At 45.9% G+C, this 26,500-nt stretch overlaps 2 protein-coding genes across 2 annotated transcripts in view; both read left to right on the top strand.

Moving 5' to 3' along the window:
• The window catches only part of klhdc8b (kelch domain containing 8B), a gene marked incomplete at both ends in the record, with an annotated part of 197,866 nt that overhangs the window by 167,876 nt on the left and 3,490 nt on the right, over window positions 1-26,500 (top strand). Inside the window, 2 exons of the mRNA XM_083769888.1 lie at window positions 14,093-14,146; window positions 14,233-14,334. Of these exons, the coding sequence (XP_083626014.1) occupies window positions 14,093-14,146; window positions 14,233-14,334 (156 nt within the window). The remainder of the gene's footprint in view (window positions 1-14,092; window positions 14,147-14,232; window positions 14,335-26,500) is intronic.
• Window positions 10,708-12,510, top strand: LOC310861344 (ATP-binding cassette sub-family E member 1-like; the record flags this gene model as incomplete). Its single annotated transcript, XM_083768762.1, has 1 exon — window positions 10,708-12,510. One exon carries the CDS (start codon window positions 10,708-10,710, stop codon window positions 12,508-12,510), a length of 1,803 nt encoding a protein of 600 aa, XP_083624888.1.

Raw genomic sequence — 26,500 nt, 5'->3', positions numbered from 1 at the left:
TGTTTGTATACCTGTGCGTGCGTGCGTGCGTGCGTGCGTGCGTGCGTGCGTGCGTGCGTATCTTCTGGCGTATTAAGCAGGATGACGGTTAGCAGAGTGAAGTCAGGGAGGAGGAAGAGGAGGAAGAGGAGGAAGAGGAGGAGACGGATTGATTTGTAGACTTTAAATAAACACAGTAGCCTCTCCTCCAGCTGAGACCCCTACTGATGAGAGAGAGAGAGAGAGAGAGGGAGAGAGGGAGGGAGAGAGAGAGAGAGAGAGAGAGAGAGAGAGAGAGAGGGAGAGAGGGAGAGAGAGAGGCAACAGGTAGTTTCAGTGTCTCTCACCCCACACCCAGTTAGCAGCATCAGCACAGGAGGCGTCATTAACAGAGATGTGATTATGCCAGCATGATGAGATCTTGTGCAGAGATTGATTGCTCTGAGGTCATCGATGTAATGCATCGAATGCATTGTTGCAAATCTCACTTTATTGAAACTAATGCCTGCCCTACTGTATGTGATCATCATATTATGTGACAAGTGACTAATGCCTGCCCTACTGTATGTGATCATCATATTATGTGACAAGTGACTAATGCCTGCCCTACTGTATGTGATCATCATATTATGTGACAAGTGACTAATGCCTGCCCTACTGTATGTGATCATCATATTATGTGACAAGTGACTAATGCCTGCCCTACTGTATGTGATCATCATATTATGTGACAAGTGACTAATGCCTGCCCTACTGTATGTGATCATCATATTAATGCCTGGCCTACTGTATGTGATCATCATATTATGTGACAAGTGACTAATGCCTGCCCTACTGTATGTGATAATAATATTATGTGACAAGTGATCCGGGGGAGTTTTTTTTCATTTGTCATAATTAGCAAATTCGTAGAAATGTGTTGATTTGTAGTTATTGACAATCGGCCGTCTTTGTCAATTGGATCCCAATTTTGCACAAAGTATCCTCGTCTAGAAAAGCCCTTTTGGGGTTCAATCTATACCCTTCAGGACGGGAACCCCAAAAGGGGTTCTTGTTGACGTATAGTATATGAACAGCATAAGGTTTTTGTATTTTTTTTTATTAACCCTAATAATACTAAACATATTTGTTTTGTTATACACCATCACTAAACACGGGTATTTTTTACCCAATGTAAAATATTCCATAAAAAATATTTCTCATTGAAATATATTGCAGTACATACATATAGAGTACAGTATATACATGGCAACGTGAGCTACTCTTCTTTAAAGGTATATTCAGTGATTTCACTGTATTCAAATATCACAATTTTTTTTGTTCTGTTGTGATAATCCTCCCTACTATAGAGTGTGCTGACCATATAAGGAGTTCCTCCCTGTCCCCAGTAACCCCTGGGGGTCAAAAAACCTTAGGTTTCGTTTTTGACTCTCTATCCTGATTGGACGAAAGGCTGGGTCCCACAGCCAAAAACGAAACCTAAGGTTTTTTTTTTTTGTGAAATCACTGAAATATACCTTTAATATTTCATCATGACTTTTCACAAAATAAACAAAACATATATTTCATGTCATATCAATGGGGGGGCAAAATAGGTGAAAAACATGCATATATATATATATTTTTTTTAATATTCTTAAAAAAAAAGAGAAATTAGGTTGCGACTTCTCCTTTGGTGCATCCATTCCTATAAGACAGACACCCGTGTTTCTTGTTCCAGGGGTTAATATTTTAACCCATTCTGAACGGGAACCCATTGTGGTGTCAGCATCATGTTATGCTTTAGCTATTGAAAAATAGCGAAAGCACCGAGTGGCGCGATACGAGCTTGTAGGTCTGCTATTTTTTTGAAAAATCGAAGAACGACTGACATTTTTTTAATCTGATCTCAGGTCAGAATGGGTTCATCAGACCAGTGTGTGTCCAGTGGAAACCTCGTTATGAATCTGATCTCAGGTCAGAATGGGTTAATTAGTTCGGTATTTAGAATCATCCTCGGTCCTAAATGGGCTCATCATGGAAAAGACACACAGGGGAAATTAATCACTGGCTTTCTAATTAAAACATAATCATGAAATGAATGAGTCAATTAATTAGGGGGTTTCTCCATAACCGTCTAATTACTTTGAGCTACTGTGCAGAATATATACTACCAGAGACATTCTTATTGTGGCGTATAGCATATTTAGCCGCTATGCTATCATTTGTCCCCCCCCGGCCGTCAGTGGACTTCAACATTGGTGTTTTAAGCATTTAAAACCCCTTTTGGTGATTTTAAGCATTATGTTGTATACTTTAGCTATTGAAAAATAGCAGATCTACAAGCTCATAGCGCGGCACAGAGAAAATGCCGCGCTATGAGCTCTAGGAGCTTGTAGACCAGCTATTTTTTTTTTGAAAAATCGTAAAAATGTGGCGCAAATCTTTGAATATATATTCTTTCAGAGTGAACGTTTTTAACGCATATCTTTGCTTCTGCAGGGGGGGTCCCTGGAACAACATATTTACAGATGGGGGGTCCCTGGAACAACATATTTACAGATGGGGGGTCCCTGGAACAACATATTGTCAGATGGGGGGTCCCTGGAACAACATATTTTCATATGGGGGGTCCCTGGAACAACATATTTACAGATGGGGGGTCCCTGGAACAACATATTTTCAGATGGGGGGTCCCTGGAACAACATATTTACAGATGGGGGGTCCCTGGAACAACATATTTTCAGATGGGGGTCCCTGGAACAACATATTTTCAGTTGGGGGGTCCCTGGAACAACATATTTTCAGATGGGGGTCCCTGGAACAACATATTTTCAGTTGGGGGGTCCCTGGAACAACATATTTTCAGTTGGGGGGTCCCTGGAACAACATATTTTCAGATGGGGGTCGGCGGGCCAATTGCATATAATCTTGGGGGTCCTTGACATGAAAATGTTTGAAAACCACTGACATAGAAACATTTTTCAGAAGACTGTCAGGATTTAGAAGACATTAGTAGAATCGCCCTCGGGTCTAAATGTGTTCGAAATCGAAGACACTTTTAGAATCTGATCTCGGGTCAGAATGGGTTAATAATGAAACTGTCAGGATGTAATAGACATTTTTAGAATCTGATCTCAGGTCAGCATGGGTTAAAATGTTCACTGTGACAGTGAATATAAATATATTCAAAGATTTGACCACATTTTCACAATAGAAAAGGTGGTACTGATGAGAAATATTCCTCACAGACAGTCGTTCATGTTTATGAACCTGAATTCTCTGCCATGACTGTCGAGGACGGTGGAATTGATTATACGCCCCCTCCCCCCGCCTCCCTGCCATGCATGCTCTCTTCTCAGTAGCTCTCTTCTTTACATCATTACCGACAACCGCACGCACACGCACGCACACACGCACGCACGCACGCACGCACGCACGCACGCATATGAAAAACTGGGCGCAATTTCTTTTTTACTCAGTCTGTGTCTCATAGGAGGGCTGTGGGCAGTTCAGAAACCGTCTTCCAGTGACGACATCGATGGGGAATAAAAGCTAATAGAAACTGCAGGCTTTCTAGTCCTGAAAAGTTGCAATGCGAAAATGGAAGCCATCGTTCTCACGATAATGAAAATCTAAACATTTTTGTAAAGAAAGACCAAGTAGACTTTTTTTTTTTTTTTTTAATGATTATGTCACTGGAAGACGGTTTCTAAACTGCCCACAGCCCTCCTATGAGACACAGACTGAGTAGAAAAGAATGGTGCCATTTTATCATGATTATTAGTGAGGACCTATTATATGAAGATAGGTTGAAAAGTGGTGAAGTGGTCCTTTAAGTACAATTCTGAGGTATTTGTACTTTCCTGGAGTATTTTCAATTTCCAGTACTTTCTACTACATCTCAGAGGCAAATATTGTACTTTCACTCCACTACGATAATATGAAAACTTTAGTTACTATAGTTACTTTGCACATTTTAGATTATTAATCCAAAACATACATTAACCACTTCAGCCCTGTATACATTTCGGCCATTTGAAAATAGCTGATCTACAAGCTCACAATGTGTCGCATCACGACGCATTGTGCGCTTGTTGATCTTTTTTTTTTTTACATTTGAAAACTTGAAATGAGAGATTCAAGTACATTCAATGAGTACTTTTACTTTTTGTACTTTGAGTACATTTTGTACTTTTACTCAAGTACATTTCTAAATCCGGACTCTTACTCATACTGTATGTAACAGAGTAGTTCTATATTGCAGTATTGATACTTTAAAGGACCACTTCACCACTTTTCAACCTATCTTCATATAATAGGTCCTCACTAATAATCATGATAAAATGGCGCAATTTCTTTCTACTCAGTCCGTGTCTCATAGGAGGGCTGTGGGCAGTTCAGAAACCGTCTTCCAGTGACATCATCATTAGACAGATTATTTTTTAAACAAGATTTCTTTACAAAAATGTTTAGATTTTCATTATCGTGAGAACGATGGCTTCCATTTTCGCATTGCAACTTTTCAGGACTAGAAAGCCTGCAGTTTCTATTAGCTTGTATTCCCCATCGATGATGTCACTGGAAGACGGTTTCTGAACTGCCCACAGCCCTCCTATGAGACACAGACTGAGTAGAAACAAATTGCGCCATTTTATCATGATTATTAGTGAGGACCTATTATATGAAGATAGGTTGAAAAGTGGTGAAGTGGTCCTTTAACTTAACATTTTTACAACTTTGCCAGGGTGCTGAGGGATTAGGTTCAAAGCAGGACTTTTTCCTTTTACCATCTTCCATTGTGGAGTTATTGACATTTATGTGAACATCTGCTTTTGTCTAAAAGTGGTGTTTTTTAACAGAATAATAATAATAATCTTTATTGTCCCGAAGGATATTCATCTTCACAGGTCTGTTCAAACACCAACAACAAAAGCAGCACATAGTACAGAAAAACATTACACTAAGACAAAAATACAAAAACATGAGTTCCCCACTGTGTACAGAAACCCTCCTATCGGCGGGGCAGTTTGTTTAATGCCGCGATGGCTGATGGGACAAAACTCCTACTGAAACGAACCTTTTTCCAGGGTAAGGTTCTGTATCTTTGTCCTGATGGCATGAGGTTGAAGAAGCGATACAGGGGATGATCAGTGTCACGTGATATTGAGAGTGCTAGCCGTGTGATGGCATTATTGTTCATATCAGAAAGTGTTGGTGTGGGAAGTCCGATAATCTTGGAAGCAATACGGGTAATACTGAAAAGTTTGTTTCTGTTAGAAAGCTAGAGATATTCACAGTTTTGTGTCACAGACATTGACATGCAGATATAAAATTGAACACAAAGAACATCCCATACATAATATACACCGAGTGAAAGCCCTGAATGTCTAGTTTCACGAGGAACGCGTTGTCTTACACCCCTTTAACTCTGCCGAATAAAACATGTTTAGGACGCATAGAGGTTCATTAGAACCGGGTCTTATCACTGCAATTATGATGAATAATAAAGTGTTATATAATCACTATAGTCTGGTTGCTCTCCTCCACACTAACACGTGCATACAACGAAGTGCCTTCCACCAGTGTTGTTTTCGTCGACTAAAACTAAGTGAAAAACAAACAAAAAAAAATCGTCGACTACCTTTTTCCACTGAAGAAAACTAAATGAATTGAAAACTAAGCTATGGTGACTAAAACTAAGACTAAATATACTGACAATTTCGTCAACAAATAAAAACTAGACTAAAATGTTAGGAAGGGACTAGTGGACAAGAGATTTAGTATAAGTAATTTTACACTTTACACTGAAAATAGCAGATCTACAAGCTCACAACGCGTCGCAGCGCGTTGTGTGCTTGTAGATCGGCTATTTTCAGCGAGTGTAAAAACAGTCCTTACGACGTCATCAGTGCCCACCAAAGTCGACTAAATGTCATGAGATTTTAGTCTAAAACTAGACTAACACCAACACATTCCAGGTGACTAAAATAAAATGTGACTAAAACTAAATTAAAACTATTCCAAAGACTATGACTAAAACTAAAATCAAAATTTGCTGCCAAAAACAACACTGCCTTCCACCCACTGGCAGCAGTCCGACCCGGCCCTGGACCAGTACCAGAACCAGGCCCGGCCCGCTGCTGGTGACGGTCCCTTGATACACAATCTGTGAAGTTGTGATCTCGTTTGTTAGTTATCTTGTTTGTTCGTATAGTAGTTTCAAAGAAGGAAAGGAGACATGAATCTGACCGCTTTCTGTCCATGTTTGTTGTTGTTCAAGGCTGCTCCGATGGTGGTAGAGTCTAATGGGCGACCGGCCATTACGTTCCGAAAATACACACAAGACCCCCCTCCCCTCCCAGCGGGGCAGCGGTGGCCGAACGGTGTGCGGAGCGGTCTTGATATCGGAAAGGTCGCTATAGTTCGTATCCCCGGACCGGCACGTTAAAATTACCACCGCTGAAGTGCCCTTGGACAAGGCATTGAACCCCTACCATGAAATGTTCTATGATGAGCAGGGCCTGGCTGTAAACAAGTTCTTGAGCTTAGTCCAGTTACCCTGGGTAAACATAGTACCTTTCCTTTCCTTAGTCCAGTTACCCTGGGTAAACATAGTACCTTTAGTCCAGTTACCCTGCAGGTAAACATAGTACCTTTAGTCCAGTTACCCTGGGTAAACATAGTACCTTTCCTTTCCTTAGTCCAGTTACCCTGGGTAAACATAGTACCTTTCCTTTCCTTTCTCAGGAGGGAAGGGGGGAGGCATGTAGTGTGACGTGTGATTCAGGCTGACTGAGTGTTTATACGGTCGTATGCAGAGCATAGACGCCGCCATTAGGGAGACTGTAAACACAAAGCAGTGCCTCTCCCGTCCTGTTTCAGGAGGGGAAAGGGGGGGAGGGGGCAAGCTGAAGTTGATCACGTGACCGGAGTGTTGTGGCATGCATGGATCGGGGCCGCTTATTGATCTATTGTCCGGGTGGGTATAGAAAGGTGATTGAAAGTACGGTAATCAATAAAACAATGCGCTAAACGTAAAATTACAGGTCCCGCACCGGACCGTCGGGATTCGAACCACGTAAAATCATGTGTCCCGCATTCTGTGTGTTAAAGGTATATTCAGTGATTTCACTCAAAAAACCTTAGGTTTCGTTTTTGGCTGTGGGACCCAGCCTTTCGTCCAATCAGGATAGAGAGTCAAAAACGAAACCTTAAGGTTTTTTGACCCCCAGGGGTTAACTGGGGACAGGGAGGAACTCCTTATATGGCCAGCACACTCTATAGTAGAGAGGATTATCACAACAAAACATAAAAATAAGTGATATTTGAATTAAGTGAAATCACTGAATATACCTTTAAGTAAAGAACGCAAACACTCTTTCCACCACTGAGTTTCAGTTCATTCTGCAGTCATTCTGCATCAGGAGCACTGATGCAGAAAAATAGTGTAGTCTGCTCTCTTTGGCTTCTCCTCTGTCCAGCCTCTGGCACTCTCATCTCATCCTGACGTTCTTCATCTCTAGTGGTTCCAGCCTGATTATCAGTCAGCTAACACCTTGTTGCAGCGACTTCTCCACACATTTATCTTCTTAACAGTAACAGCTGTGTGTGTGTGTGTGTGTGTGTGTGTGTGTGTGTGTGTGTGTGTGTGTGTGTGTGTGTGTGCGTGTGCGTGTGCGTGTGTGCGTGTGCGTGTGCGTGCGCGCACGTGAGATAAGTCAGGGATAATGCACTGTGAGCAATGTTCTCATAAGTGACTTTCTCACAGTGCATTACGCGCTTACAGCACATGCAGCTACATTGGTAAATCTGGTAAATCTCTCTAATCTCTGTGTCGGCCACTCTGTATTGACACTCTGAATGTGTTCAGTGAATATGAATTATTTCCCCATCTGTGATGAATTATATTATTCTGAATTACTTCCAGATGTACGTGCCCTGAGGCGCGTTCGTTTTAATCAACGCGATGCCCATTTTCTTTTAATTAAATGCACCATTTACTGTCCTATAGCCTGGCTTGGCCAGACTCATACTGTCAATTCACCTCCCCGGGGACCGTGACCTGTCCTCCCCAGGACAGTGACCTGTCCTCCCCAGGACCGTGACCTGTCCTCCCCGGGACAGTGACCTGTCCTCCCCGGGACAGTGACCGTCCTCCCCAGGACAGTGACCTGTCCTCCCTAGGACCGTGACCTGTCCTCCCCAGGACATTGACCGTCCTCCCGGGGACCGGGACCGTCCTAATTGAGATGCCTTATCCTGGGTGGGTCACGTGTAGGCATGTTTTTGAACGACGTTCCTCCGGCCCTCCTGTTAGACTATCGCCTCTACGACTTTCTAGACTAGACTTTCATTATCGTGAGAACGATGGCTTCCATTTTCGCATTGCAACTTTTCAGGACTAGAAAGCCTGCAGTTTCTATTAGCTTGTATTCCCCATCGATGATGTCACTGGAAGACGGTTTCTGAACTTCCCACACAGCCCTCCTATGAGACACAGACCGAGTAGAAAGAAACTGCGACATTTTTTCATGATTATTAGTGAGGACCTAGCCTGAGCTAACGTGTTAGGTTTCTGGTCTAGAGGTTCTGGTCGCGGCTGAGATTTGCGCACGCCCTGATTGGATCTCATCGATCTGTCCGTCACCCCCGGCCCCTCCTCTCCCCCCTAGTGCAGCGCTACGTCACATCATTTGGAGCGACGCCCACCCGGAAGGGTTGACTCCCACTTTTAGACCAGAGCGTTCCTCCAGGCTTTACATTTTTGCACCAACAAAAATGAAAGCCTGGTACCGAGGCTAGTGAGGACCTATTATATGAAGTATAGGTTGAAAAGTGGTGAAGTGGTCCTTTAAACTATTCTGGTGTCAGATGTAGAGTTAAACTATTCTGGTGTCAGAGAGGTCAGATGTATAGTTAAACTATTCTGGTGTCAGTGAGGTCAGATGTAGAGTTAAACTATTCTGGTGTCAGAGAGGTCAGATGTATAGTTAAACTATTCATCTGGTGTCGGAGAGGTCAGATGTAGAGTTAAACTATTCTGGTGTCAGAGAGGTCAGATGTAGAGTTAAACTATTCTGGTGTCAGAGAGGTCAGATGTAGAGTTAAACTATTCTGGTGTCAGAGAGGTCAGATGTAGAGTTAAACTATTCTGGTGTCAGAGAGGTCAGATGTAGAGTTAAACTATTCTGGTGTCGGAGAGGTCAGATGTAGAGTTAAACTATTCATCTGGTGTCGGAGAGGTCAGATGTAGAGTTAAACTATTCATCTGGTGTCGGAGAGGTCAGATGTAGAGTTAAACTATTCTGGTGTCAGAGAGGTCAGATGTAGAGTTAAACTATTCATCTGGTGTCAGAGAGGTCAGATGTAGAGTTAAACTATTCTGGTGTCAGAGAGGTCAGATGTAGAGTTAAACTATTCTGGTGTCAGAGAGGTCAGATGTAGAGTTAAACTATTCTGGTGTCAGAGAGGTCAGATGTAGAGTTAAACTATTCTGGTGTCAGAGAGGTCAGATGTAGAGTTAAACTATTCTGGTGTCAGTGAGGTTAGATGTAGAGTTAAACTATTCATCTGGTGTCAGAGAGGTCAGATGTAGAGTTAAACTATTCATCTGGTGTCGGAGAGGTTAGATGTAGAGTTAAACTATTCTGGTGTCGGAGAGGTCAGATGTAGAGTTAAACTATTCATCTGGTGTCGGAGAGGTCAGATGTAGAGTTAAACTATTCATCTGGTGTCAGAGAGGTCAGATGTAGAGTTTTTTTTTTTTTTTTTTAAGATATTTTTTTGCGGCTTACCCCTTTTATTGATTTTTGAAGGGACAGACAGTAGGCTGACAGGAAACGGGAGAGAGATGGGGGGATGACATGCAGTAAAGGCCGTGTCGGGTCCGGGAGTCGAACCCGCGGCACACTGCGACTGGATTACCAGTCCGGTGCCCAGACCGTTACGCTACGGCCTGGGCCGTCAGATGTAGAGTTAAACTATTCTGGTGTCAGAGAGGTCAGATGTAGAGTTAAACTATTCATCTGGTGTCAGAGAGGTCAGATGTAGAGTTAAACTATTCTGGTGTCAGAGAGGTCAGATGTAGAGTTGCTGGCCGGCTCCATATATGCAGATCTGTATTATGTCAACCCATGTATGGCTATATCCATCCAGGGTTTGATGAGTTCAGTGTCGTGATCTTCATATATGGAGATCCAGGTTGATGATAGTCAGCTCCATATATGGAGATCCATGCGTTGTATACCAACTTGGTTCATTTTGCTACTAGTGTGACTCGATGCGTCGCGGCAACCACACTGGATATCATCATCATGAGACTGTTCACAGCCATTCCCATATACAGTATGGGCTTAATATCGATGACATCAGGAATCTCCATATATGGGCATAACAGTGTGGGAACACCGTTCCCACACTGTGGGGATCTCTGACTTCCTTTGAGCAGCCTGTGTGTGTGACGTCAGCTATCCGTGACATCAGTCACTTATATCTATGACATCAGTGAGTCTATTATGACATATCTATGACGTGACATGACTCAAGTTTTCACCGAGATCAGAACCCCGTTGACTTCAGTCGCACAATTTCACTTCCAAGAAGTTTGTCCTCCCCGACAGTGGCTCCCTGCAGAGCGCGCTGCAATACGCATTAAACGCCCACATTAACGCCACGGCAGGCGGGCATAGATCAAGCTGTTCGGAGAGGGTTCTGCTCTTACCCACAACGACCCACGCCAACAGAAGATGTCAGAAAAGAACACCAGGGTCTCCATCGTCAACCACGACAAGTGCAAGCCAAAGAAATGCCGGCAGGAGTGCAAGAAGAACTGTCCAGTGGTCCGCATGGGGAAACTCTGCATCGAGGTCACGCCTCTGAGCAAAAAGGCCTGGATCGCTGAGTCCCTCTGCATCGGATGCGGGATCTGTGTAAAAAAGTGTCCATTCGGAGCCCTGTCCATCGTCAACCTGCCGAGCAACCTCGAGAAAGAGACCACCCACAGATACAGCGCCAACTCCTTCAAGCTGCACAGACTGCCGGTCCCCAGAGCCGGGTTGGTGCTGGGTCTGGTCGGCACCAACGGCATCGGGAAGTCCACGGCGTTGAAGATCCTGGCCGGGAAACAGAAACCCAACCTGGGAAGGTTCGCCGCCCCGCCGGACTGGCAGGAGATCCTCACCCACTTCCGAGGCTCGGAGCTGCAGAACTATTTCACCAAACTCATCGAGGACGACCTCAGAGCCGTCATCAAGCCTCAGTACGTGGACCTGATCCCGCAGAGCGTGAAGGGGAGCGTGGGAGCCATCCTGAGCAAGAAGGACGACACGGACACGGCCACGGCGGTCTGCGAACAGCTCGACCTGACTCACCTCAGGGACAGGGAGGTGGGAGACCTCTCGGGAGGGGAGCTGCAGCGCTTCGCCTGCGCCGTCGTCTGCGTCCAGAAGGCCGACATCCTCATGTTCGACGAGCCGTCCAGTTATCTGGACGTGAAGCAGCGTCTGAAAGCCGCCGTGGCCATCCGCTCCCTCGTCGGCGCCGAGCGTTACATCATCGTGGTGGAACACGACCTGAGCGTCCTGGACTACCTGTCGGACTTCATCTGCTGCCTGTACGGCGTGCCCAGCGCCTACGGTGTGGTCACCATGCCCTTCGGCGTCCGGGAAGGCATCAACATTTTCCTGGACGGCAAGATCCCCACGGAGAACCTGCGCTTCAGGGAGACGTCGCTAGTGTTCAAGGTGGCCGAGACGGCCAGCGAGGAGGAGGTCAAGAGGATGTGTCACTACCGCTATCCCCACATGAAGAAGGCTCTGGGAGACTTCAGCCTGGAGGTCAAGGAGGGCGACTTCACCGACTCTGAGATCATGGTGATGCTGGGAGAGAACGGAACGGGCAAGACCACCTTCATCAGGATGCTGGCCGGCAGTCTGAAACCGGACCAAGGAGGAGACGACGTGCCCGTCCTGAACGTCAGCTACAAACCACAGAAGATCAGTCCCAAGTACAAAGGCAGCGTGAGGGCTCTGATGCACGAGAAGATCCGAGACTACTACACGCTCCCCCAGTTTGTCACGGACGTCATGAAGCCGATGCAGATAGACGTCATCATCGACCAGGACGTCCAGCGCCTGTCCGGAGGCGAGCTGCAGAGGGTGGCCTTGGCCCTGTGTCTGGGCAAGCCGGCCGACGTCTACCTGATCGACGAGCCTTCCGCCTTTCTGGACTCGGAGCAACGTCTGGTGGCCGCCAGGGTCATCAAACGTTTCATCCTCCATCAGAAGAAGACGGCCTTTGTGGTGGAACATGACTTCATCATGGCCACGTATCTGGCGGACCGCGTCATCGTGTTTGACGGCACCCCGTCCAAGAGCACGACGGCCAACACGCCACAGACCTTACTCGCAGGCATGAACAAGTTCCTCGCTCAGCTGGAGATCACCTTCAGAAGAGACCCCAACAACTACAGACCCAGAATCAACAAGATGCATTCCGTAAAGGATGCCGAGCAGAAGAAGAGTGGAAAGTACTTCTTCCTGGATGACTAAACAGCCCTTTCTCTCCATGAAAGAGAGAGAGAGAGAGCCAACGCTTCACTGCCGACCCGGATCTACTTCTTTGGGCATCCATCTTATAGATGCTAAATAATTAGTGTCGATGCTAGCGAGCTAAAATGAGGCCATCCTTGCTCTATAAAACGTCGGCATCACCGGACAATCAGAAAAGACCTCCGAACATCGCGCGTTTTGCCAAAACCACGGAGAGCTCCGTAGATTTGGAGTTATTCAGCCTTTTAGTCCGCCTCTATAGAAGAAGTGAACGGCAGTGCGCATGCACGAAACCGGTCTAGGATCGCTGAAGAAGGAAAGGCCAAGCGGGAAAGAAAACAATAAAAAACAATAATAAAGCTTATGGGGGGGGTCAGATCAATATGGAACTAGATAAAGTGCCCCTCGGGGCACAGGTCTCCACCAGGGCAGGTCAGGTTGTGGCCTCTTGGTGGCGCTATAATAGGCCAATGTGAAAAGAGTTCCATTTCTTCTTACGCCTTGGATGGCAATTGGATGATTTGAGGCATTTTGTTCCAAAAATGTGTTTTACAAAAATCCATCTGTTGGTGGCGCTATAACAGGCCATTGTGAAAAGGGTGGGATATATTCCTCAGCCTAGTAGGAAAGTGCTTGAAAGACTTGAATTGACGTTCATGACTTTGGCTTTTTGTTCAAAATGGGCCTATCCTGCAAACTTTGAACGCCAGTGTTAGCTAATTAGGATAAAATATGAAATATGGGACAGATCTGTCTAGAGCACAGAGATACTGTGTAACGACTTGCAGGAATTTTGGACAAAATCTGGAGTCTGGAGTAATAAAAAAAAATCACACCTGTGTGAAGTGAGGGGCGCAAATATATAAAATTCTTAACTCATGTTGATTATGTGATGTAAGGGTGATGTAAAACAAACATTAAATGACATTAACAATAAAGAGACATTATGACGTTAATGACACATTATGATGTATAAATGTTCCCTTTTACAAAACAAACATTGAACCTGTGGATAGGAGGGGCTAGCTAGCGCCCCTCAAAAATGTGTTTTACAGAAGTCGGCGTCCTGGTGGTGCTGTAACAGGCCATTCTGGAAGATTTGGGGCAGATGTTCATCGTTGGCATCCTGCTTTTTAGGTACTCAGATCAAGCGCATCAGTCCCGACCACATAGGGACTCTGAATCCCCCGTACCTAAACGGTAGATCCAAAACGACAGGTGGTAGCTGGCTGGGGTGGAGGTGGAGGTGGGTGAGCAGCAGGTTTGTATACAGCGGCACGCTGATACAGCAGCAGCAAGCAAGCAAGAAGGCAGAGGAATGCAAACCTCTGGTTAAAGTAGCCGGTATGAGGATGGAGTGAGTGTGTGATTGGCTGAGTGAATCATGTGAATGAGAGCGTGATGCTGAGGCGGACCAAATTAACGGCCGGCAGCGACTGCACTGAGGTTCCCTGACTGAACTTGCTCTGCACATCATGTCTACGACAGGCACACATGCTCATTTGTCTCCAGTCTCTGATCCTCTCGTCCTGTGTTGTTTTCTCCAGTCTCTGATCCTCTCATCCTGTGTTGTTTTCTCCAGTCTCTGATCCTCTCGTCCTGTGTTGTTTTCTCCAGTCTCTGATCCTCTCATCCTGTGTTGTTTTCTCCAGTCTCTGATCCTCTCATCCTGTGTTGTTTTCTCCAGTCTCTGATCCTCTCATCCTGTGTTGTTTTCTCCAGGCATTTGGATCAAACCCACTCGTGCGTCCAGGATGAGGGAGAAGAGGGCAGACTTCGTGGCAGGATGCCTGGGTGGAAGGGTCATCGCAGCTGGAGGCCTAGGTCAGTGTCTCTCTCTCTCTCTCTCTCTCTCTCTCTCTCTCTCTCTTCTGTATGCATGCAAAGTGAACCCCCCTCAGCCCATGGGTGCCCCCCCTCAAAGTGAACCCCCCTCAGCCCAGGAGCCCTTGAACAAGGCAATAAAGGAACACTTCACCGCTGGAGTCTGAAACTGCAGTCACTCAATGTTAATAGTATTTGTAGTAGATAACAGCAGCACAATTTGATATTTTCACCCCATGGCCAGAATAATTATGTAGTCTGTGCGTTTGACTATAGTCAAAGTCATACATTTGTCACACATACATTATTTTGTTCTCCGCATTTGATTAGTAGATTTGACCCCCAATCCAACCCTTTGATGCTGAGTGCCAAGCAGGGAGGCATTGGGTCCCATTTTTACAGTCTTTGGTATGACCCGGCCGGGGATCGAACCCCGACCTCCCAGTCTCAGGGCGGACACTCTAACCACAAGGCCACTGAGCTGGGTCTATAGGGTTTGACCGGATTGCTGATTGCGACGGAGAGGCCGGGTGCCGTCTCAAGCGACCTTGATAATTCAACCAGCCCCGGTCAACTTTGAGCTGAATAAATTGGTCATATTTTCCGAAAAGCTGAATAAATAACACACGCACACACGCAAAACTAAACTAAACTTCACTGTTAGCTCAATCTTGTACTAACTAAATTATGTAGGGGGCCACTGCTGTTGCCGAGCAGGCAAGGCAAGGAAAGGCAGTTTTATTTGCACAGCACATTTCGACAACGAGGTAATTCAATGCTCCAGACATTACATACGCATCACTTAGCTCTGAAGCCTCATGCAGCCACAGTTCAGTGGATGGATACAACTAAGTGGTAAATGGTGCATTTATATAGTGCCTTCATCCAAGGCGCTTTACATAGATTGTGCATTACATTCACACACACACATTCACACACCTTTACATAGATTGTGCATTACATTCACACACACACATGCACACACCTTTACATAGATTGTGCATTACATTCACCCATTCACACACACATTCACACACCGATGGCAGCAGTCTTGCTCAAGGACACTTGGACACTAACTCTGGGGGAGCCCACAGTGTTCGACAACTGGCAACCTTACGGTTACCATCCGGCCACTCTACCGCTGAAGCCACCGCTGCCACCGATGGCTGTTCCCACTGGGACATAATCCACTTCATGATGGCTGTTCCCACTGGGACATAATCCACTTCATGATGCCTGTTCCCACTCTGACATAATCCACTTCATGATGCCTGTTCCCACTCTGACATAATCCACTTCATGATGCCTGTTCCCACTCTGACATAATCCACTTCATGATGCCTGTTCCCACTGGGACATAATCCACTTCATGATGCCTGTTCCCACTCTGACATAATCCACTTCATGATGCCTGTTCCCACTCTGACATAATCCACTTCATGATGCCTGTTCCCACTCTGACATAATCCACTTCATGATGCCTGTTCCCACTCTGACATAATCCACTTCATGATGCCTGTTCCCACTCTGACATAATCCACTTCATGATGCCTGTTCCCACTGGGACATAATCCACTTCATGATGCCTGTTCCCACTCTGACATAATCCACTTCATGATGCCTGTTCCCACTCTGACATAATCCACTTCATGATGCCTGTTCCCACTCTGACATAATCCACTTCATGATGCCTGTTCCCACTCTGACATAATCCACTTCATGATGCCTGTTCCCACTGGGGCATAATCCACTTCATGATGCCTGTTCCCACTCTGACATAATCCACTTCATGATGTCTGTTCCCACTCTGACATAATCCACTTCATGATGCCTGTTCCCACTGGTACATAATCCACTTCATGATGCCTGTTCCCACTCTGACATAATCCACTTCATGATGCCTGTTCCCACTCTGACATAATCAACTTCATGATGGCTGTTCCCACTCTGACATAATCCACTTCATGATGCCTGTTCCCACTGGTACATAATCCACTTCATGATGGCTGTTCCCACTCTGACATAATCCACTTCATGATGCCTGTTCACACTGGGACATAATCCACTTCATGATGCCTGTTCCCACTCTGACATAATCCACTTCATGATGCCTGTTCCCACTGGTACATAATCCACTTCATGATGGCTGTTCCCACTGGGACATAATCCACTTCATGATGTCTGTTCCCACTCTGACATAATCCACTTCATGATGCCTGTTCCCACTGGTACATAATCCACTTCATGATGCCTGTTCCCACTCTGACATAATCCACTTCATGATGCCTGTTCCCACTGGGACATAATCCACTTCATGATGCCTGTTCCCACTCTGACATAATCCACTTCATGATGGCTGTTCCCTCTCTGACATAATCCACTTCATGATGTCTGTTCCCACTCTGACATAATCCACTTCATGATGCCTGTTCCCACTCTGACATAATCCACTTCATGATGCCTGTTCCCACTCTGACATAATCCACTTCATGATGCCTGTTCCCACTCTGACATAATCCACTTCATGATGCCTGTTCCCACTGGGACATAATCCACTTCATGATGCCTGTTCCCACTCTGACATAATCCACTTCATGATGCCTGTTCCCACTCTGACATAATCCACTTCATGATGCCTGTTCCCACTCTGACATAATCCACTTCATGATGCCTGTTCCCACTGGGACATAATCCACTTCATGATGCCTGTTCCCACTGGGACATAATCCACTTCATGATGCCTGTTCCTACTGGAACATAATCCACTTCATGATGCCTGTTCCCACTGGTACATAATCCACTTCATGATGGCTGTTCCCACTCTGACATAATCCACTTCATGATGCCTGTTCACACTGGGACATAATCCACTTCATGATGCCTGTTCCCACTCTGACATAATCCACTTCATGATGCCTGTTCCCACTGGTACATAATCCACTTCATGATGGCTGTTCCCACTGGGACATAATCCACTTCATGATGTCTGTTCCCACTCTGACATAATCCACTTCATGATGCCTGTTCCCACTGGTACATAATCCACTTCATGATGCCTGTTCCCACTCTGACATAATCCACTTCATGATGCCTGTTCCCACTGGGACATAATCCACTTCATGATGCCTGTTCCCACTCTGACATAATCCACTTCATGATGGCTGTTCCCTCTCTGACATAATCCACTTCATGATGTCTGTTCCCACTCTGACATAATCCACTTCATGATGCCTGTTCCCACTCTGACATAATCCACTTCATGATGCCTGTTCCCACTCTGACATAATCCACTTCATGATGCCTGTTCCCACTCTGACATAATCCACTTCATGATGCCTGTTCCCACTGGGACATAATCCACTTCATGATGCCTGTTCCCACTCTGACATAATCCACTTCATGATGCCTGTTCCCACTCTGACATAATCCACTTCATGATGCCTGTTCCCACTCTGACATAATCCACTTCATGATGCCTGTTCCCACTGGGACATAATCCACTTCATGATGCCTGTTCCCACTGGGACATAATCCACTTCATGATGCCTGTTCCTACTGGAACATAATCCACTTCATGATGCCTGTTCCCTCTCTGACATAATCCACTTCATGATGCCTGTTCCCACTGGGACATAATCCACTTCATGATGCCTGTTCCCCCTGGGACATAATCCACTTCATGATGCCTGTTCCCACTCTGACATAATCCACTTCATGATGGCTGTTCCCACTGGGACATAATCCACTTCATGATGTCTGTTCCCTCTCTGACATAATCCACTTCATGATGCCTGTTCCCACTGGGACATAATCCACTTCATGATGCCTGTTCCCACTCTGACATAATCCACTTCATGATGGCTGTTCCCACTCTGACATAATCCACTTCATGATGGCTGTTCCCACTGGGACATAATCCACTTCATGATGCCTGTTCCCTCTCTGACATAATCCACTTCATGATGCCTGTTCCCACTGGGACATAATCCACTTCATGATGCCTGTTCCCACTCTGACATAATCCACTTCATGATGGCTGTTCCCACTGGGACATAATCCACTTCATGATGCCTGTTCCCACTGGGACATAATCCACTTCATGATGCCTGTTCCCACTCTGACATAATCCACTTCATGATGGCTGTTCCCACTCTGACATAATCCACTTCATGATGCCTGTTCCCACTCTGACATAATCCACTTAATGATGCCTGTTCCCACTGGGACATAATCCACTTCATGATGCCTGTTCCCACTCTGACATAATCCACTTCATGATGCCTGTTCCCACTCTGACATAATCCACTTCATGATGCCTGTTCCCACTCTGACATAATCCACTTCATGATGCCTGTTCCCACGGGGACATAATCCACTTCATGATGCCTGTTCCCACTGGGACCATAATCCACTTCATGATGGCTGTTCCCACTGGGACATAATCCACTTCATGATGCCTGTTCCCACTGGGACATAATCCACTTCATGATGCCTGTTCCCACTGGGACATAATCCACTTCATGATGCCTGTTCCCACTGGGACATAATCCACTTCATGATGCCTGTTCCCACTGGGACATAATCCACTTCATGATGCCTGTTCCCACTGGGACATAATCCACTTCATGATGCCTGTTCCCACTGGGACATAATCCACTTCATGATGCCTGTTCCCACTCTGACATAATCCACTTCATGATGGCTGTTCCCACTGTGACATAATCCACTTCATGATGCCTGTTCCCACTCAGACAAAATCCACTTCATGATGCCTGTTCCCACTCTGACATAATCCACTTCATGATGCCTGTTCCCACTCAGACAAAATCCACTTCATGATGCCTGTTCCCACTCTGACATAATCCACTTCATGATGACTGTTCCCACTCAGACAAATCAACACTGGTAATGATTAACACTTCAGTTGACACACTGAGTCAATACATGCAATCAATAGCCTACACTTTCTCTCTCGCAAACGTACCACACTGTTTGTTTGCAACTGCTTTAGGAGATGAAGGTAATTACAACAGCCTTCACATCATCTAATTCACTTCTATAATATAAGTATAGAATATAAATAATTTGTCAGACAATTCGGTCACTAAACGACAAACAACCGGATATGAAAGACTGCCTTCCAAGATAGGGTCCTGTTCTGTAACACAGCAAAGATAGCTTTTTCACAGCCAAAACTATAGCCTGCAACTTACTGTCTATCAGTATAGACATAGACATATTCTCTCAGGTTATTTGTTGAATTCTTGTGCAAAATGTGTCAAAATGTTTATGTAGATGAGGCCAGGGATGTTCTGCCTCCTTTGAATATGATTGGCTAGTGCTGGTAGCCTATACCAGAGCCTTAAATATAGACAGGCTCTGTCTATATTTTAGAGTTACGCAAAGTGCGTTCACTTCATGGCTTCAGTCCAACGGAGGCTCTCCTACATAGACTTCTATTGAGAATAGGGGACAACCAAATGGGACAATTAAGTCCTGGACGAAGTAGGCAGAAATGCATTGTAAACCAGGCAACAGCCCAGCTTTAACCCATTCTGACCTGAGATCAGATTATATAAATGTCTTCTAAATCCTGACAGTTTTCTGAAAAAGCTATGTTTCTATGTCAGTCGTTTTTCGATTTTTCAAAAATAGCAGATCTACAAGCTTGTAGCGCGCCACTCGGTGGCGCGCTATGAGCTTGTAGATCTGCTATTTTTCAATAGCTAAAGCATAACATGATGCTAACACCAAAATGGGTTCCCGTTCAGAATGGGTTAAATCCCTTTATTTTAGATTGTTTTGTTGTTAGTAATAGTACAACATTAAAGAGACTATAGTTGTTACTGTACAATTCTTTAACCCATTCTGAACGGGAACCCATTGTGGTGTTAGCATCATGTCGTGCTTTAGATATTTAAAAATAGCAGATCTACAAGTTCATACCGCGCCACCGAGTGGCGCGCTACGAGCTTGTAGGTCTGCTATTTCTTTTTTAATCGAAGAACGACTGACATAGAAACATAGCTTTTTCAGAAAACTGTCAGGATGTAGAAGACGTTTATAGAATCTGATCTCAGGTCAGAATGGAAAACTGTCAGGATGTAGAAGACGTTTATAGAATCTGATCTCAGGTCAGAATGAAAACTGTCAGGATGTAGAAGACGTTTATAGAATCTGATCTCAGGTCAGAATGGGTTAAAACAGTGGTCATGTTGCACGCATGCTTAAAATATCTCTTATTTGCGCCGCCCTCGTTGAAAACAATGTATCTCCAACTCCAGCTTGTCTCAGTTCAGGCTGCATGAACAGCGCTCGGTGTCCCGACCCCTCGATGTCGTAACTCTTCTATTCGATGGCTCTGGCCCCTCGATGTCGTAACTCTCCTATTCGATGGCTCTGGCCCCTCGATGTCGTAACTCTCCTATTCGATGGCTCTGGCCCCTCGATGTCGTAACTCTCCTATTCGATGGCTCTGGCCCCTCGATGTCGTAACTCTTCTATTCGATGGCTCTGGCCTATACAGTAAGCTGGAATGACATTGACCGGAGCGATCTGAATGGAGGTCCTTGGCTTTGCACAAGAAATATGATCCTAATGAATCTTCCAGAGCAGCCCAAGGTTACCCCATTCTGGGCGGGAAGCCCTTTTGGTGTTTGAAAGCACAATTATGTTATAACTTTAGCTATTGGAAAAATAGCAGATCTACAAGCTCATGAACTTGTAGATCTGCTATTTTTTCTAAAATCGTGTTAAATGTGCCTCAAATCTTAAAATCTTAAACATTTTAACTCAAATCTTTGCTTCTGGGGGGGGGGGGGGGGGGGGGGGGGGTGGTCCCTGGAACAACACATTTTCAGTTGGGGGGGGAGGCATATTACATATTAAAAGAAAATGGGTCCTTGGCATGAAATATTGAGCACCACTGATACAGAAACATAAGGTTTTTCAGAAAACTGTCATTTTGAAGATTTATTTTTTTAATTTTGACGTCAGGCCCAAATGGGTTAACTGGGCCGACGGGAGACACATAAAATGGGAGTGGATTAATCTCCTGGCAGAGATTAAATATGTGAGAGTAGAGAGAGAGAGAGAGAGAGAGTGCCTAAAGTAAAGATGCCACAGCTTCCACTGTGTGTGCTGAGTCCACCCCCGGAGAGGTAGGGGTGTGTGTGTGTGTGTGTGTGTGTGTGTGTGTGTGTGTGTGTGTGTGTGTGTGTGTGTGTGTGTGTGTGTGTGTGTGTGTGTGTGTGTGTGTGTGTGTGCGTGTGCGTGTGCGCGTGCGCGTGTGCGCATGCGTGTGCGTGCGCGCGCGTGGTTTGGCAGCATATTCACAGTCGCTCTGCCTCTCTCTCTCTCTATCTGTCCATCTCTGTTTCTGGTTAAGCTCGCTCTATTTCTGGCCTAGCTTCCTCCTGACTCAATTCCACTCTCTCTCTCTGTCTCTGTCTCTGTCTCTCTCTGTCTCTGTCTCTGTCTCTGTCTCTCTCTCTCTGTCTCTCTCTGTCTCTGTCTCTGTCTCTCTCTGTCTGTCTCTGTCTCTGTCTCTGTCTCTGTCTCTGTCTCTGTCTCTGTCTCTCTGTCTCTGTCTCTGTCTCTGTCTCTGTCTCTGTCTCTGTCTCTGTCTCTCTGTCTCTGTCTCTGTCTCTGTCTCTGTCTCTGTCTCTCTCTCTCTCTCTCTCTCTCCCCCTCTCTCTCTCCCCAGTGACTATATTAATAGTGTGATTTGTGCATCATGTACAGTAAGTTGTAATTAGAGGTATAGCTTCCTGCCTGGCGATGCTGGAGGAAGGAGCATTTATACCACATGTAATTACATGTTCTCATCCTCTCAAGTCGTTTACTGGACTCGTGCATGTGAGCATAATTCACACGCACGCACACACGCAAGTGCATAGTTGTGCACGTACGTGCGTTCACCACAAAGATCATAACCGACCTCATAACTATACAAAGAGTTAATTTAACCCATTCTGACCTGAGATCAGATTCTAAAAAAATGTCTTCTATACATCCTGACAGTTTTCTGAAAAAGCCATGTTTCTATGTCAGTCGCTCTTCTATTTTTCAAATAAATAGCAGACCTACAAGCTCATAGCGCGCCACTCGGTGGCGCGCTATGAGCTTGTAGGTCTGCTATTGTTCAATAGCTAAAGCAAAGCATAATGCTAACACACCAAAAGGGGTTTTCCCGTCCCCAAAATGGGTTAAACTCAAGAGTATGAAAATGGAGGTATATAGACACAACATCATCCTTGCAGGCCATGCATTTTGCCTGTGATGTACTGTAACTGTACAGTACAGTACCTGTCTCCCTGCATGCCTACAGTAGCTGGCAGTGAGTAAGACAGGTGATTTATTCTTCTACTGACGGCAGAGCGCAGGCCAATTTCTATGTAAAAGAAACACAGCCACCACCCGCTCTGCGCTGTGCTGCGGGAAAATGGAAATGAGGAGCCTTAACACAGCCACCACCCGCTCTGCGCTGTGCTGGGCAACATGGAAATGAGGAGCCTTAACACAGCCACCACCCGCTCTGCGCTGTGCTGGGCAACATGGAAATGAGCAGTCTTTTGCTCATGCAAAAACATGAGAGAGTCGGCCACACTCAGATGACTGCTTATGACAGCGCGTTGTGTGTGCTGAGGGAAGCTTTGTGTGTGCTGAGAGAAGCTTTGTGTGTGCTGAGGGAAGCTTTGTGTGTGCATGAGGGAAGCTTTGTGTGTGCTGAGAGAAGCTTTGTGTGTGCTGAGGGAAGCTTTGTGTGTGCATGAGGGAAGCTTTGTGTGTGCTGAGGGAAGCTTTGTGTGTGCTGAGGGAAGCTTTGTGTGCTGAGGGAAGCTTTGTGTGTGCTGAGGGAAGCTTTGTGTGTTCTGAGGGAAGCTTTGTGTGTTCTGAGGGAAGCTTTGTGTGTGCATGAGGGAAGCTTTGTGTGTGCATGAGGGAAGCTTTGTGTGTGCATGAGGGAAGCTTTGTGTGTTCTGAGGGAAGCTTTGTGTGTGCATGAGGGAAGCTTTGTGTGTGCATGAGGGAAGCTTTGTGTGTGCTGAGGGAAGCTTTGTGTGTGCTGAGGGAAGCTTTGTGTGTGCTGAGGGAAGCTTTGTGTGTGCTGAGAGAAGCTTTGTGTGTGCTGAGGGAAGCTTTGTGTGTGCATGAGGGAAGCTTTGTGTGTGCATGAGGGAAGCTTTGTGTGTGCTGAGGGAAGCTTTGTGTGTGCTGAGGGAAGCTTTGTGTGTGTTGAGGGAAGCTTTGTGTGTGTTGAGGGAAGCTTTGTGTGTGCTGAGGGAAGCTTTGTGTGTGTTGAGAGAAGCTTTGTGTGTGCTGAGGGAAGCTTTGTGTGTTGAGGGAAGCTTTGGGTGTGCTGAGGGAATCTTTGTGTGTGCTGAGGGAATCTTTGTGTGTGCTGAGGGAAGCTTTGTGTGTGCTGAGGGAAGCTTTGTGTGTGCTGAGGGAAGCTTTGTGTGTGCATGAGGGAAGCTTTGTGTGTGCTGAGGGAAGCTTTGTGTGTTCTGAGGGAAGCTTTGTGTGTGCTGAGGGAAGCTTTGTGTGTTCTGAGGGAAGCTTTGTGTGTTCTGAGGGAAGCTTTGTGTGTGCTGAGGGAAGCTTTGTGTGTGCTGAGGGAAGCTTTGTGTGTGCTGAGGGTAGCTTTGTGTGTGCTGAGAGAAGCTTTGTGTGTTCTGAGGGAAGCTTTGTGTGTGCATGAGGGAAGCTTTGTGTGTGCTGAGAGAAGCTTTGTGTGTGCTGAGGGAAGCTTTGTGTGTGCATGAGGGAAGCTTTGTGTGTTCTGAGGGAAGCTTTGTGTGTTCTGAGGGAAGCTTTGTGTGTGCTGAGGGAAGCTTTGTGTGTTCTGAGGGAAGCTTTGTGTGTGCTGAGGGAAGCTTTGTGTGTGCTGAGGGAAGTTTTGTTTGTGCTGAGGGAAGCTTTGTGTGTGCATGAGGGAAGCTTTGTGTGTGCTGAGGGAAGCTTTGTGTGTGCTGAGGGTAGCTTTGTGTGTGCTGAGAGAAGCTTTGTGTGTTCTGAGGGAAGCTTTGTGTGTGCATGAGGGAAGCTTTGTGTGTGCTGAGAGAAGCTTTGTGTGTGCTGAGGGAAGCTTTGTGTGTGCTGAGGGAAGCTTTGTGTGTGCTGAGGGAAGCTTTGTGTGTGCTGAGGGAAGCTTTGTGTGTGCTGAGGGAAGCTTTGTGTGTGCTGAGGGAAGCTTTGTGTGTGCTGAGGGAAGCTTTGTGTGTGCATGAGGGAAGCTTTGTGTGTGCTGAGGGAAGCTTTGTGTGTGCTGAGGGAAGCTTTGTGTGTGCTGAGGGAAGCTTTGTGTGTGCTGAGGGAAGCTTTGTGTGTTCTGAGGGAAGCTTTGTGTGTGCATGAGGGAAGCTTTGTGTGTGCTGAGAGAAGTTTTGTATGTTCTGATGGAAGCTTTGTGTGTGCTGAGGGAAGCTTTGTGTGTGTGCATGAGGGAAGTTTTGTGTGTGCTGAGGGAAGCTTTGTGTGTGTGCATGAGGGAAGGTTTGTGTGTGCTGAGGGAAGCTTTGTGTGTGCTAAGGGAAGCTTTGCATCAGAAAAGGCAACACTGTATGGTACAGTATGTATGACTGTGACTTTTAGACAGTGCCACGTGAAGTGTGGGTATGGGGTCTTCTACACCTGGTGTCTATGTGCAGATAGACAGTGGTGCAAAGACACTAAGGCCATTTACATACTGTAAGTACTCTGCTTAAACCATTCTGACCTGGGAACGATTCTACAAATGTCTTCTACATCCTGACAGTTTTCTGAAAAAGCGATGTTCCTATGTCAGTCGTTCTTCGATTTTTCAAAAATAGCAGACCTACAAGCTCATAGTGCGCCACTCGGTGGCGCACTATGAGCTTGTAGATCTATTTAGATATTTTTAAATAGCTAAATAGCTGACAGTCTCTCGGGACCTGAAGTGGGGGCCCAACATCGACACCCTCACAAAAAAGAAGGCCCAGAAGAGATTGTTTTTTCTGAGACAGCTGAGGAAATTCCACCTCCCAAGGACCTTTGTTGGTTAATTTCTACACTGCCATCATAGAGTCCATCATCACCCTCGCCATCACTGTTTGGTTCCCTGCTGCAGCGGCCAAGGACAAGGCTAAGCCGCAGCGGGTCATACGATCAGCAGAGAGGGTGATTGGCTGCCCTTTGCCTCCCCTTGAGGCCCTGTTTAAAGGACAACTTTAGTTTTTTTCAACCAAGGTTCATGTTTTAGGTTGTTATTAGAGAAACTAAAAGATGAGTGTTTGCTGCTTTCTTTCGTTTTAGGGATTTTAGCAGTTTTTGACAGGGGGGCGGGGGCAATTTTATGGTGATTTATTTTTTTATGGTTTACTATAGTCCTAATAAACGCCAGGAAATTACATCTGGCCACAAAAGATCACGGGATCTATTGAATGTGACAAACTGACATATTGAGCCTATACACACAGTATAAGCCTTCTCCCAGTAGGCTACCTTCACATTCAGTAGATCCTGTGATCTTTTGTGGCCAGATGTAATTTCCTTGCGTTTATTAGGACTATAGTAAACCATACAAAAATAAATCACCAAAGAATTGTGTTAAAAAATGCATATTTAGCCCCATGCTCGAATGCCCCCGCCCCCCTGTCAAAAACAGCTAAAATCCCTAAAACGAAAGAAAGCAGCAAATGAAAAAAAATTAACACTCATCTTTTAGTTTCTCTAATAACAACCTAAAACATGAACCTTAGTTGAAAAAAACTAAAGTTGTCCTTTAAGAGCAGGGCTCTGAGGAGGGCCAGGAAGATCATGGCTGACCCGCACACCCAGGCCACAGGAAGATCATGGCTGACCCGCACACCCAGGCCACAGGAAGATCATGGCTGACCCCGCACACCCAGGCCACAGGAAGATCATGGCTGACCCCGCACACCCAGGAAGATCATGGCTGACCCCGCACACCCAGGCCACAGTCTTGTTACCCCGCCCCCCTCAGGCAGGAGGCTGCGTTCCCTAAAGACTAAAACGGCCCGACACTCAAACAGTTTTTCTTCCCCATGGCAATCCGGCTCCTCAATTCTGCTGGTCCACCCCCCCCACCCCCCACCCCCACACCCCAGCCTCCTCACCACCTGACCCCGTTCTACCCCTCCCCCTGAGTGGAATCGACTGACTGACTTAAGCTGACTGTCCT

Source organism: Protomyctophum parallelum (assembly GCF_964188405.1).
Source record: "Protomyctophum parallelum genome assembly, chromosome: 7".
Classification (NCBI taxonomy): Eukaryota; Metazoa; Chordata; class Actinopteri; order Myctophiformes; family Myctophidae; genus Protomyctophum; species Protomyctophum parallelum.
The sequence above is the reverse complement of the archived record's forward strand: the minus strand, read 5'-3'. Positions and strand labels throughout refer to the sequence as shown.